The sequence below is a fragment of the Microtus ochrogaster genome, unplaced genomic scaffold, assembly GCF_000317375.1.
Source record: "Microtus ochrogaster isolate Prairie Vole_2 unplaced genomic scaffold, MicOch1.0 UNK19, whole genome shotgun sequence".
Classification (NCBI taxonomy): domain Eukaryota; kingdom Metazoa; phylum Chordata; class Mammalia; order Rodentia; family Cricetidae; genus Microtus; species Microtus ochrogaster.
In genome coordinates this window covers 5,199,473-5,212,161 of record NW_004949117.1, presented here as the reverse complement: position 1 = coordinate 5,212,161, position 12,689 = coordinate 5,199,473, and the positions used below count along the sequence as shown (strand labels likewise).

The window sequence follows — 12,689 nt, the reverse complement described above, 5'->3', positions numbered from 1 at the left end:
CTCTTCCTTGATTATACATGCAGTTTACTGCACCTGTCATACTCTTCCTTGATTACAATGCAGTGCACTGCACCCGTCATACTCTTCCTTGATTACAATGCAGTGCCCTGCACCCGTCATATTCTTCCTTGATTACAATGCAGTGCCCTGCACCTATAATATTCTTTTCCTTGTTTGCACATGCAGTACACTGCACCTGTAATATAATTCTCTTCCTTGTTCTGCTCTTCGCATGTGTGACACTTTATTATCTATGATTCTTATCTGGAATGGTACTTCATCCAAGAGACCACCTCTGAACTAAAGAGTTCAAGGTTATTTCAGGGTTACTGCTACTTATTCTCTTTATATTACCAATCTAAATCCTCGGAGAAGCAGAGGATTGTTTACAATCGCTTGTTTACACTCTACCCCATTAGACTACACGACAGAACTCACGAGGACTAGGATGGTATTGAACCCCTCTTCACCTCATCTCTCTCCTTCTGTCTCCTTTTTCCTTCCTTGCGTGCTTTCTAGGAGTTAGAAACGTGTCGAGAGGCCGGGCCGTGGTGGCGCACGCCTTTAATCCCAGCAGAGGCAGGCGGATCTCTGTGAGCTCGAGGCCAGCCTGGTCTACAGAGCTAGTTCCAGGACAGGCTCCAAAGCCACAGAGAAACCCTGTCTCGAAAAACCAAAAAAATAAAAAAATAAAAATAAATAAATAAAATAAAATAAAGAAACGTGCCGAGAAACTGTAGCTAATCCTTAGCAGACGCTTCTCTAAAGAATGATTTTCAACAGTGATTTATTCTTTCAATAATTTATACAACAAAACAGTTTGGATCATTTAGCATTGAAATTCTGTACCTTTGGCTAGGAAATGTTGGGCTGCATCTTCAAGACTGAATACTTGTCACATGTCATTCAGAGGATGAAGGATTAGAAAGAGTTGTGGAGGCCCATATGATAAACCTGATTTCTTTCTCATGTTCAGGAAGTCATCAATTTGTCAAGAAGCTGTAGTCCTGTTAAATACATTTGGGACTAAGGTACGGGAATATTAGATATTAATTTGATATTATTTCTTTTGTAATTGTGGCTGGATGGAAGTAAATGGTTTTTGTTTCAACATACAAATTAATTCTTAATCTTTTAATTATTTTATTTTTTGAGATAATATAATTCTATCATTTCCTCTCTTCCTGACAACCCTCCCACATACTCCTTGATCTCATTCAATTTCACTGCAAACTACATTTTAGATATTTGTCCTGACATTCACAATACAAAGAAAAAAAATATATATATATAAATTTAATAAATCGGTAAGTATTTTATTAGATGAATGTCTAAGGTCCTTTGCTTGAGCACCTTTATAGATAGCAAGGCAACATTTTTTTTAAATTTATTTATTAAAGATTTCTGTCTCTTCCCCACCACCGCCTCCCATTTCCCTCCCCCTCCCCCAATCAAGTCCCCCTCTTTCGTCAGCCCAAAGAGCAATCAGGGTTCCCTGTCCTGTGGGAAGTCCAAGGACCACCCACCTCCATCCAGGTCTAGTAAGGTGAGCATCCAATCTGCCTAGGCTCCCATAAAGCCAGTATGTGCAGTAGGATCAAAAACCCATTGGCAAGGTAACATTTACCACTGTTGACTGAACCTTCACCATATGACTGACTGAAACAAGACTTCTTTTTAGAGACACTCCAAACACTCTTGTCTATTTTGAATCCGATGGAAAAATAGTCCATTGGGACCCTTTACTATTTATTGCCTTAAGTTTAACCTTCTTAATGGAGATTGTACTTCTGTGATGGCCACTGGGGCCTGTAGACAGACAGAAACAATGGGCTCACATAAACACACCACAGGCAAAGGACAAACAGTTATGTTCTAGCTCTCTGCTTCCCATCTGCCCTAAGCCAGAGATAAGCTGTTGGTCACTTTTTCTGCATATTGAATTCAATGTTTTATATAAATAATAAGAATAAAAGTGTATTCTCATTTATGAGAAATGTTCTGTAATGTGCAACTTAATTTGAAAATAGAGGACTGTAATGTTAAAATTTCTTCTTAGATTTCTGTTGATAACTTTTTTTCAGCATAGAACTAATAGATGTTTTTTAAAAAATTTTAATAACATATTACATGAAAAGAATTATAGATAAGAGCTCTCTAGGCCAATATACTATAGATGCCACTGTTCTCATATTTGCTGAAACATGTTTATAGTTGTGACAATGATTGTTGTTATTTTCACATAATAGCAGGTTTTAGTCAGTATTCTTTCCTGAAGAATCTAGGAAAGCTTTGGAGTTACTGTGTGGTGAAAGTGCCTTTTGAACTCATTTTATAAGTTCAAATGGAGTCTCTGGCATCCCAACGCTGATTTTTGGAAAATGTAAGTCAAGCAATTGAATTGGATCTGATTCTTGTTCAGAAAGATTCCGAGACTATAGTGTTACCAGTGGTTTCTTGGAGCTAGCGGTCCTAACACTGGACAGACATTACCTTTTCCGAAACACTCGTCTTCTTCCCTCTCTGCATATTCTCTCAGTATTACTTTGGATGTTCTCATTTGGGAGGTGATATTAGTTGGCCTCAATAGCTGTAGCCTTGCATTCTGTGAAAAGGTGTATTCACGTTGCTGCCAGCTTTAAGGCGGCTGTCAATATGTCTGAGCCGAGCCCAGCAGGGTCAGGCTGCATGGGAACCGCCTTTTCTCTTTGAGCCATCCCATCGGCCTTCTTTGTTACTATTGGATATGTAAAGGGAGCGAGATGTTATGGCCCATGCTTTTATTCCCTATTTGGGAGGTTAAGGCAGCAAGATACGCTATTTCAGGACAGCCTTGGCTGTTCTATGATGAGTTCTGGGTCATGAGGTCAGCCTTTGCTGTGCAGTGGGATCTCGTCTAAGAAGACAAAGTAGCAGGGCCGGTGCGGCGGTTCAGTGGGTAGGAATGCTTGCAATGGAGCTTGATGACCCGAGGGCAGTGACTGGAACCCACGCGATGTTGTCTTCCATGACTTCACGGTGGCAAATGTGGATGTGCACATGCGCAAACACATGCACACATGTACACATGTGCACAGATGGCAGACACATAAAAATTAAAGCTAAATGTGTACACTGTTGAAACTCTTACTGTGAATCCACCTTAAGATCCAGTTTTGAGACACAGAAGAAACATATTTAGACAGTAAAACTTGTTTTGTTCTATATCCACATAAATTATTCACACTTATTTCAAAAGGGCTTTGACCATAAAAATTAAACCTATCCACAAGAACAGTGATTTAGATAGTTTATCACATATTGTTAACCATGAAATTAAGTCAAAAGTAAGAATCTTAAAACTATATGCCTCCATTTTGTAAAAATCGACCGTTTTAAGATGAAAATTATCAAGTTAGGACCAGAGGCCAAAACCACACAGCATGTAGGGTTTCTTCTGACTGAGGTAAAAGGAAGAAATATAACCTAAACTTGCTGTGCATTGAATTGAGAAGATGCTTTCTCTTCACTGAGATACCCTGGTTAGGTCACTGGGTAATAGTTTTCCTGCTCATCAGGACAGAATGGCTTTATAGAAGGTTTTGTATATGTGCCAGCAACTGTGAAGATATATAGGAAATAGGAGGGAGCACGTGAATTAGACAAAGTGAAGACCCGCGTCCCAAATACTCCTTAGTGAGGACTCAAACTATGTAGTCATTAATGCCCTAGTTTCCGTTCTCCATAAAACGGTTCCAGAACTAACATACAATATTTTCAGGATAATAACAATATCTAAAAGTCCCTTAAAAACTGAAAATGTATTTTAGGAATGGACATGTGTGTGTTTGACAAATAGCTTAATGGTCACCTATATAATATGAAATAATGACATCAAAATATTTAGGTCAAGCCTCTACCTGAACATCTTAGATCAATGACCCTCTATATAGAACCACCCATTTTCATCGGAGACAGCGCTAGTCACAGGGTGGATGCTGGCATGAGGCTGTGCTGAGACCATTGCTGGGACCTTCAGGAAACAGCCTCTGAGAAAAATGCCATGGCTACCATTACTAAAATAGATTGAGAATAGTTGGTAAAATATCTCTCATCATGGTTACATTTTTCTAAATTTATGGGTAAGATTTTATGTAATATGTGCCATTTAGTTGGATTTTAATTGAGATGGTAAAAATATTTTTCTATAATTATATAACTCATTATATAGTCATTGTGTAGGGCTTTTAGAAAGAAACCAGAATGAACACTATTCACTTAAAAAATAATTTAAGACTTGTTAGAGAAGAAATTAATACGACCAAGAGCACGTGTCCAAATGTGCTGTTCTGAAGAAGCGCAGCGCCGAGCTGTAGGTGGCAGAGCCTGTTGTCTGTCATATTCATATTCCTTCGTGGTATTAAAAGCAGAACAGAGCGCTTATTTTAGTGTTCCAGCTCCATGCAGTGATTGAAGAGATACATTCTGTGGCTGAAGTCATTCATTTTTCAGAAAAAAGAAAGCCTGGAAAAATGCATAATCTCTCTTCTTTCCCTGTAGCAACGTTGAGAAGATACCTTGTCCCATTTTTATTACTTCTGAGATTTTATTGCGGGCAGCCAGATGTGCAGAAACTCCTGACGACAGCATATATTCATTGCGTGGCTTTAATAGGCTTAGAGAAATATGAGCAGAGTCCATGAGCGCAGCTCAGCCTCACACTTCAGCCGGGGATGCCCAACAAGCTTGCTGCTGTTTAGAATTCTTGCTACAGTCAGGAGAAAGCCGAAAGCTGCACGAGCTCGGAACCTTCTACAGCTGACTTAGAAGAATAATGACTGTACAATTAGCTACCAGCCTCTGCTCATTTAAGCACAGCTTTTCCAGAGCTCAGGAGAAATATGGAACTTGATTGGCATGTTTTTGTTTGGTGGTGTCCGCGAATGGATGACTTTTAAAGACAGGTGGTAAGGAAAATAAGGAGGGTAAAAGGAAAGAAAATGCAATTTGAGACATTGCGCCAGGTCTGCAATTCTGTTTTATCTCATTTCCATGGGGTTTTTTCATCCCCACCAAATATTTTACAGAATGAGCTTTTTGGACAAACGCTGAACAATGCAAGGTGAGTAAAGCTAAAGTATATTTTTCTAATATTATTTTCAGAGAAGTAATCTTGTATGGTTATGACATTGTTTGCCTTGAGGTATGGATGCTATTTTTTAATCAAATACAGCATTTTACACAGCATTCTTAATTGGATCTTAAGAAGGAAAATCTCTTATTTTTAGGGCATACTGAGTATATTAAATGTAAGTAGACTGACCTCTCTGAAACATAATACAGATCAGGCTCTTTCCTAATAACTAAAATGATTAATTTAAAATGCCTGATAGGTGTTTTCCTGCAATCATGGAAGTGATTGCATTGCACATGTAAACATGGGACTGTATAATCATGTGTGATTTGTTGGAAATATGAATAAGCAATCATGCATGCTCTTGTAAAGCATGCAGAGGATGATTTCTGGGCTAAGACGTTTCTCTGTGCAGGGAAGATCAATAACCACTCCTGAATAAGCCGGATTGTGAAGCTGCAGGCAGTGCTTTGTATTCGCTCGGCGACTTTGGACTCTGGCTTATAAATTTCTATCGCTCTTTCAGCTGATCTCTTTTGTGGGGAAGGTTGTTCATTTATGAACATGTGTTCTGGATGGTTTGTCTGGCTCACAGCAGCGCAGGCATTTTACTGAAGAAGCTTTGGAAATGCAGTTTTATCACTAGGTTCTTTCCTCGTTTAAGTTGTTCAGTTTTTGAGACTCCCTCCTGCTTTATACCAAGAATAATAGTCAGGAAAAACATACCCCAATGCAAGGGAAATATGCATGGGGAAGGACTGAGACAGATATTCTGATAACACAGCAGGGCCCTGAAATTTTCTAGAAATGGACAGGAGGCTAATAGTGCTTAGCATATTGAATGGTTTCATTGGTCTGCTTCTTTTAGGATCTCTGAATACTGTGAGGCAGCCTATTTTCGAGATTAAAAAAGCTCATTATACAATATGTTTCTTAATATAGCAAGTGAAAAGGAGGCCCCTGAAATCTATTGTCATTTAAGAATTTTCTTGGTGGCAAATATACTTGACCTTTTCTTTGTATATAGTGTTTTTTTTTCTTAGTGAATTGACTAGTTTTTCATCTCTTGCTTTCAGACTAATCTAAGGAGTGATGGTGTGGGAAATGCCGGGGTAGTCTGCAATAGGCTCTTTATTTTAAGACGTTGTCTTCTTATTCAGCAACATATCACATTCCCGTCTTTAATTTATTATAAAATTATATGCATATATTCTGTTATGTTAAAATAAAAGTCATTTGTGGATTTCTAAAAATTTCCACCATCAAACCACCATAAGAATGATTGCTCATCTTTTTATAAGTCTTTTTTTTTTTTTTTTTGATATGGAGAGTTTCCGTGTGCCTCTGGACAGCTCCCTGTAGAAGCTGTGCTGTGGCAGCATGGGGAGACGCAGGTTTGAAGTTAGAGTTGGCAGCGGACCCTATGACTCTGTCATTACCCTGGCCTTCTTTTGTTTTGTTGTTGACATGTTTATGGTTTCCGTGTTCTTATTAAATTCTGGCATTTTATTTTGGTACAATTAAACAAGAAGTTGTGAAATTTCTAGTGCTTCCGTAAATCAATAGTGTTTAGTTTTCTCAGAAATACTAGTAAATAAGGATTTTTTTTCTGTTTTAGAGAACAAATCATGCCTTTATATGTTCTTAATGTCTTATTTTTTTTAAAAAAAACATAACAGTAATTTATAAATTGCTCTTTAGCAACAATCTTCAGAAATAATCAACTACTTCGTTTATTTTTATGATCAAGCAAAACCATTTGTGCATATAGTTATTTTGGAAGTAGGGAGAGTGTAAAATAAGTATTTGAATTCCCAATTTATGTTACTACATCTAAAATTTTTGGTTATATTTTGTATTTAGATTAGATTAATGGATTCATTCTGTTTTTCATTCCACTTACATTCTCTTAAAAAGGAATGCCAGTGCCAGGACAAAATATTACAGTTAGTGTCACAGCAAAAACAAAAACCATATATTTTTAAAGTTTCCTTCTTCAATGGAAAAGGAACGGCTGGAGGAGCTGAGCTGGCGTCAGAAGCTGCACATGGGGTAGAGCCTTTGCGCTGGTCTGCAGCCAGGGGCTTCGAGTCCTTCAGTTACATAATCCACTCCAGTTCTGGCTGCTATGTGAGCGGTAGACATTTCTTGTTTAGATTACTTGGATAAAAGATTCAATATTGGTGCTGAGATAGTAGTTATAATATTTGAAGTGGAAGGAAAATAACATTGTAGGTTTGATGAAGTAATTTTATTCTGAATTACAATTTAAGAGAAATTACTAGAGTACTGTACATCACTTGTGGGAAAAGCCATTATAAAAAGGATACCCTGTCAAGCAGTTTTGAAATGAAAATTTTTCTTAGATAATCAATCATATTTTTAAGCAAGTCAACTTTTATCAGCTTTTAGGTGGCAGTGAAGTTGATTTCTATGACACATTAGCAATAAAAGGTTAAAACTGAAAATCTTTTTAATGTGCTCTAAAAGCATTTCTAAGTTCAACTTGTCAAAGAAGGAAAGATTTTATGAATGCAGTAATATTATGCAAATCATAAATCACTGACCTGGAGATTAATATGGATTGCTAAACTATTAGCTATGACTATTAGATATTTGTTAGTGGAAACAAACAGATTGTTTAGACTAGTGTTTGTTTGGGAACCATATGGTTGACTATCATGTTTTAGGCTGAAAGTTCTTAGCTTCTTTTCTTTCTGGTCCTTCAGTACTGCTTTAGAGCATGAAGGAGGTGGAAGAGAGGCTCTGTTCTTCATGCTTAGATGAAGCAGCTCATGATGCAGCCATGCAAACAGGAAGTGCCTGGGTTCCAACAAAACCATCTGATAGGTTTTGATGAAACTCTGGTTCCCTAGTCTTCTCATTGTAAGCTCACTCCTCTTCAAATTGTTTAACCAGGGCATACAGATAATTTCCCATATCACCAGCAACAAGTCCTCAAGTACTGAATTCATCATGAATTCTAATTTTTTAATTGTGGTGATCCTGGCTTTGGAATTAAGGTTAAATGTGTCTGGACTCCAGAAGTCTGTCTCTGGCAGAGCAGTGCATGGAGTTATCAGTTGCTATGGGCAGCAGATGAACATAGCAGCAATGACTTGCCTTGTGATAAATTTATGGAAGAGTATACTTTATCCTCTACATTGTCTTTGTTGGTCTTGAGCATTGCCGTGCAGTGAAGAAATATGTCCTTTCTTTAGATGCAATTATTGTTTTGGTCATTAAGTGTGTGACAGTCAGTTTTCTGTTCCATCTGACCACACAGGGGCACAATAACACTGGAATTCATTCAAAAAAGATACTATAAATATTTTTCTCTTTCTTGCACCTATGTACAATGGGCTATGCAGAATTTCATAAAAATTTCATTTTTAATCTAAGACAAAATCGTAGCAGAGAAGGGACTATTGTTGGGTTGGCCTTTCTAATGGCAAGCACAGGAACTGCACTATCTGAGCTGAAGCAGACCCGACTTATGCCATTGTCCTTGGTTGCTGTCGGTGCTACTCTTCTCTCACAAAGGTGTTTGGCAGGAAATGACAGACCGCTACTTACCAAAATGAATTATAAAGCTTAGCTTACCTAATAAAACTACATTATTTCTACTGTAGCATTACAACAGTTCTAAACATCAATATTTTGCACGATTTTGCAAAATAAATGTTTATTTAGGCTGGTAGTTCTTACGGTCAGAAGTACTTAATCCTTTACAGACCATTTACTATTGCTTTGGTTTATTATGAAACCACTAATTTGTGTTCATGAATTTTGGCAAGGCGCTGTTATTCATGCCTGCACATTAATGATTACTCTGACATTGAGAGAGCAGCATGCTTTCTTCCCAGAGTTTGGAGGATGCAATCTGCACAGTCTGTGCATTGCTGTGCTTGGCATAATCATATCACAATAATTTTTCATTTTAGGAAGTGTATTTCCTGGACTGTCTATATTCAGAGGTGTAAAGAATTGAATTCATCATGAAATTTAATTGTTAATTTTTGTGATCCTGGCTTTGGAAGCAAAAGGAAATATGTTTGGATTCTAGAAACTATCTATCTTAACATGTACTGCATTCACTTATCAGTGGACACAATTTATGTACATATTTAAACTTTATTAAGTATATATGTAATCATTATTTTTGTCATAAAAGCTTACATTTACAATTGCTTGTCTTTGATTTCTGAGAAAAATGACTTGAGTCAGATATGTATATAATTGATATTTTTACTAGAATATTGATTATGGTCCTTGATTGTATATCATAATTAACGTAGATGCTTAATAATTATATTGGTTGCATTTAAGTGATTTCTTCAATGACATAATTTTTAAAAGCAACTTTTTTGCTGATAACTGATAGGTTAATATAAATTATAATTTTTCTTAGCAGCTTTTATATGATGATAAATAATCTTTAAAAAGTTAAGCTAATTATTAGTAAGTTTACAAATGTTGATGTTGTTTATTACGTGATAAAATTCACTCAATTTTTTGTGTGTTGTTGGTGTAGGAAGTCCTTTTGTATATGTATTGCTTTTATTGGTTAATGAATAAAGAAACTGCCTTGGCCTGTCGATAGGGCAGAGTAGAACTAGGTAGGGAAAACTATATGAATGCTGGCAAGAAGAAGATGGAGTCAAGAGAAGCCATGTAGCCTCCGCAGGGGACAGATGCAGCCTGTTACCTTGCCAGTAAGCCACAGCCATGTGGTGATAAACAGATTAATGGAGATGGGTTAGTTTAGGATAGAAGAGTAAGCTAGAAATATGCTTAAGCTATTGGCCAAGCAGTATTGCAAATAATATGGTTTCTGTGTGATTATTTCATGGTCTGGGCAGCCGGGAACACTCCTACAACATGCTGTGGTCCTCTGCTCTGACTCTATATACAGTTGTGAATTAGTCACAGAAATTTTTGTCCTCAAGTAATACGGTCCTTGGAGGCACGGACAATTTGAATTTAGATTCTGAAATTTGAGAAATTCTATGTGTTTCTGAAACTTGGGTGAACACTTTAACCATTGCAGCATGAACACTCTTGAGAGATTTTTGCCCAGGACTTTTAAGGTCATATTTCTGCCAAGAGGGTGTTTGTTTAGTGTTTAACTCCACCATCTCTGCTTTAGAATGTGAGACACAGAATTATGTTGAATTACACAGTTTGAAACTTTTCTGGTCCACCATTGTCATATTACTCTTGAACAAATAAAGTCCAATTGCTTAAATCAAACTTAAGACTAAATTAGCTTATATTCATTCAAGCTTTATCCTCTTTTGTAAGACTTCTGAAATGTTAGAGATGTAATTAGTGGGAAATGTGAAAGAGAGCTTCCATGCGAACATGAAGATTGATTTTTCCTTGACTTTCTATACCCATTGTAGCTTTATGTTTGGGTAGTGTTGCTTCATGTTTCGGCTTAGTATCTGTTACTTGAGGGTGCATATGTGCCTACTAGTAAAACCAACATATATGTTGTTATAATTGTAATTAAAACTTATGTGTATTAATGTATATATTCACTTCATTTCTGCATAGCATCCCATTTTATGAACACACCATGCTCTTACACAAATCTTTAGTCTGGACAGATAAGTTTATGAATTTCTTAAATTGGAATTTGTGGATTATAGGGCATTTCTTTGTTAGCTTTATAATGATAGTTCATTAATAAAATGATTGTACACTGTAAGCTTTTACTAACAAGTCTGAATTTCTGTGATAAAAATACGTTGACAAAGTCACTGAATGGAAGGGTTGATTATAGTTCCAATGGTTATACAGTCTGTCGTGGTGGAGCTGGATGGTGATGAGAGCAAAGGCCACCTGGTCATATTATGACACCTTTGGGACGCTGAGAAAGAGATCAAGACACCAGGCAGTGGACAAAGCTGGTGGACAAAGCTCAGGCTCACCCCTGGGTCCGTATTTCCTCAAGCATGACTCCATCACTTAAAGAGTGTAGGTGGAGACTGCTCTTTCGTTTCTCAGCCACCCATACCCCCCCAAAATTCACACGGAAACTGTATTAATTATAACACTGTTCAGCCAGTGGCTCAGGCATATTTCTAGCTATCTCTTACATCTTGAATTAACCCATTTTTACTAATTTGGCAGCTACATGGCATCTCCTTGACTCTGCCTACTCTCTCTATATCTCTGCTCAGTTTTTCTGCCTGACTTTACTCTTCTAAGCCATTAGCCAAAATAGCTTTATTCATTAACCCATAAAAGCACCACATATACAGAAGGACCTCCCACATCAATTAACAAACACCACTGCCAGCTGGAACCAATTGTTCAAAACAGAAGTCTATGGGGGACATTTCACACTCAAACACAGAGAGCTTTGGACACACTGGCCACAGCAGTTGCTATTCCATAGTCTGTATTTGTTACTATTTTGACTTTGAATCAACAAGAGTTCTTGATGATATTAGTTATGCTAAGTTTTGCCATTTTAATGAAGTTTTAATGCCATTTTCTTTGATGTCCCCTTTTAATTAATTTTCTTAATAACTGACTATGTGAACAGCTTTCCATGTACTCATTGGCCATTTGTTTCTCTGTTGGGGATCTGCCTTCTTATTTCTTATAGTTTTTATTTTCTGTAGACTATTTATTAATTTATTATAGTCAACTTCCAAGTCAGAAACTATGTTCTCTTTCCCCTTTTTTAGACTGAATTTTAGACTTATTAGATGAAGCACAGATAAGTTTTTATTTCTATAATGTGAGTGGTGTGTGGGGGAGATTAATGGTTTTCCAGACATATAGTTGATTGTCCTCCTGTGAGTTGCTGAGAAGACTTAAGGACATGTTTCCCATTGGACTGTTTTGAGTAAAGCCAACATGTAGAAAATGGACTCATTGGGAAAATGTGGTTCTATTGCTGAACTACCTTTTCTGTGTAATTGGTTTACTTGTGTATTTTATGTGGCCCTAAATCTTTATGGTAAACTGAATTAGTTTGTGTATCTTACACTTTATTGTTTTCATGTCACACTGGTGTCTTTCTACATGTATATCTATTGTGACCTCATAGTTCCTCCATCACCTTGTCTCACATTGCTGTTCGGGCCTCTTCTTCCACACAGTTCATCTGTTTCCATGACGCATATATCTGTATGTTATATAGTTTTGATTCCTCATGTGTCAGTAAACAGCTAATATTTTCCTCTCAATTTGGGTTATTTTGCTTAAAATGATGATCCCCATCCCAGTTCCATGGATCTCTCTGCAAGTATTATAATTTCATTTTCATTCTTTCTGATGAAATAAAATACCATTGTGGAGATATATCATGTTTTCATTTAATTATTTAATCTTTATAATGTGTATGTATGTATGTTTGTTGTATTTTAACTTGACAATTAATATACATGTGATTTTTGTGTGATTAAAAATCTATCTATCTATCTATCTATCATCATTTATCTATCTATCCATCTAATCCATCTTATCTATCTATCTATCTATCTATCTATCTATCTATCTATCTATCTATCTATCATTTATCTATCTATCTATCTATCCATCTAATCCATCTAATCTA

At 36.7% G+C, this 12,689-nt stretch overlaps 1 protein-coding gene across 37 annotated transcripts in view; it reads left to right on the top strand.

Annotated features, from left to right (window-relative positions):
* Rims2 (regulating synaptic membrane exocytosis 2) overlaps window positions 1–12,689 on the top strand; it is a 392,861-nt gene that overhangs the window by 126,508 nt on the left and 253,664 nt on the right. For 2 of the 37 annotated variants that reach the window (XM_026789468.1, XM_026789467.1), the window contains exon 1: window positions 4,368–5,101. The exons of 29 other annotated variants lie outside the window; for them this stretch is intronic. In XM_026789468.1, the coding sequence (XP_026645269.1) occupies window positions 4,980–5,101 (122 nt within the window). In that variant the 5' untranslated portion in view covers window positions 4,368–4,979. Of the gene's footprint in view, window positions 1–4,364; window positions 5,102–12,689 lie in introns of those variants that run through there. 6 more of the 37 variants (XM_026789469.1, XM_026789470.1, XM_026789457.1 and 3 more) reach the window with 5 other exon arrangements.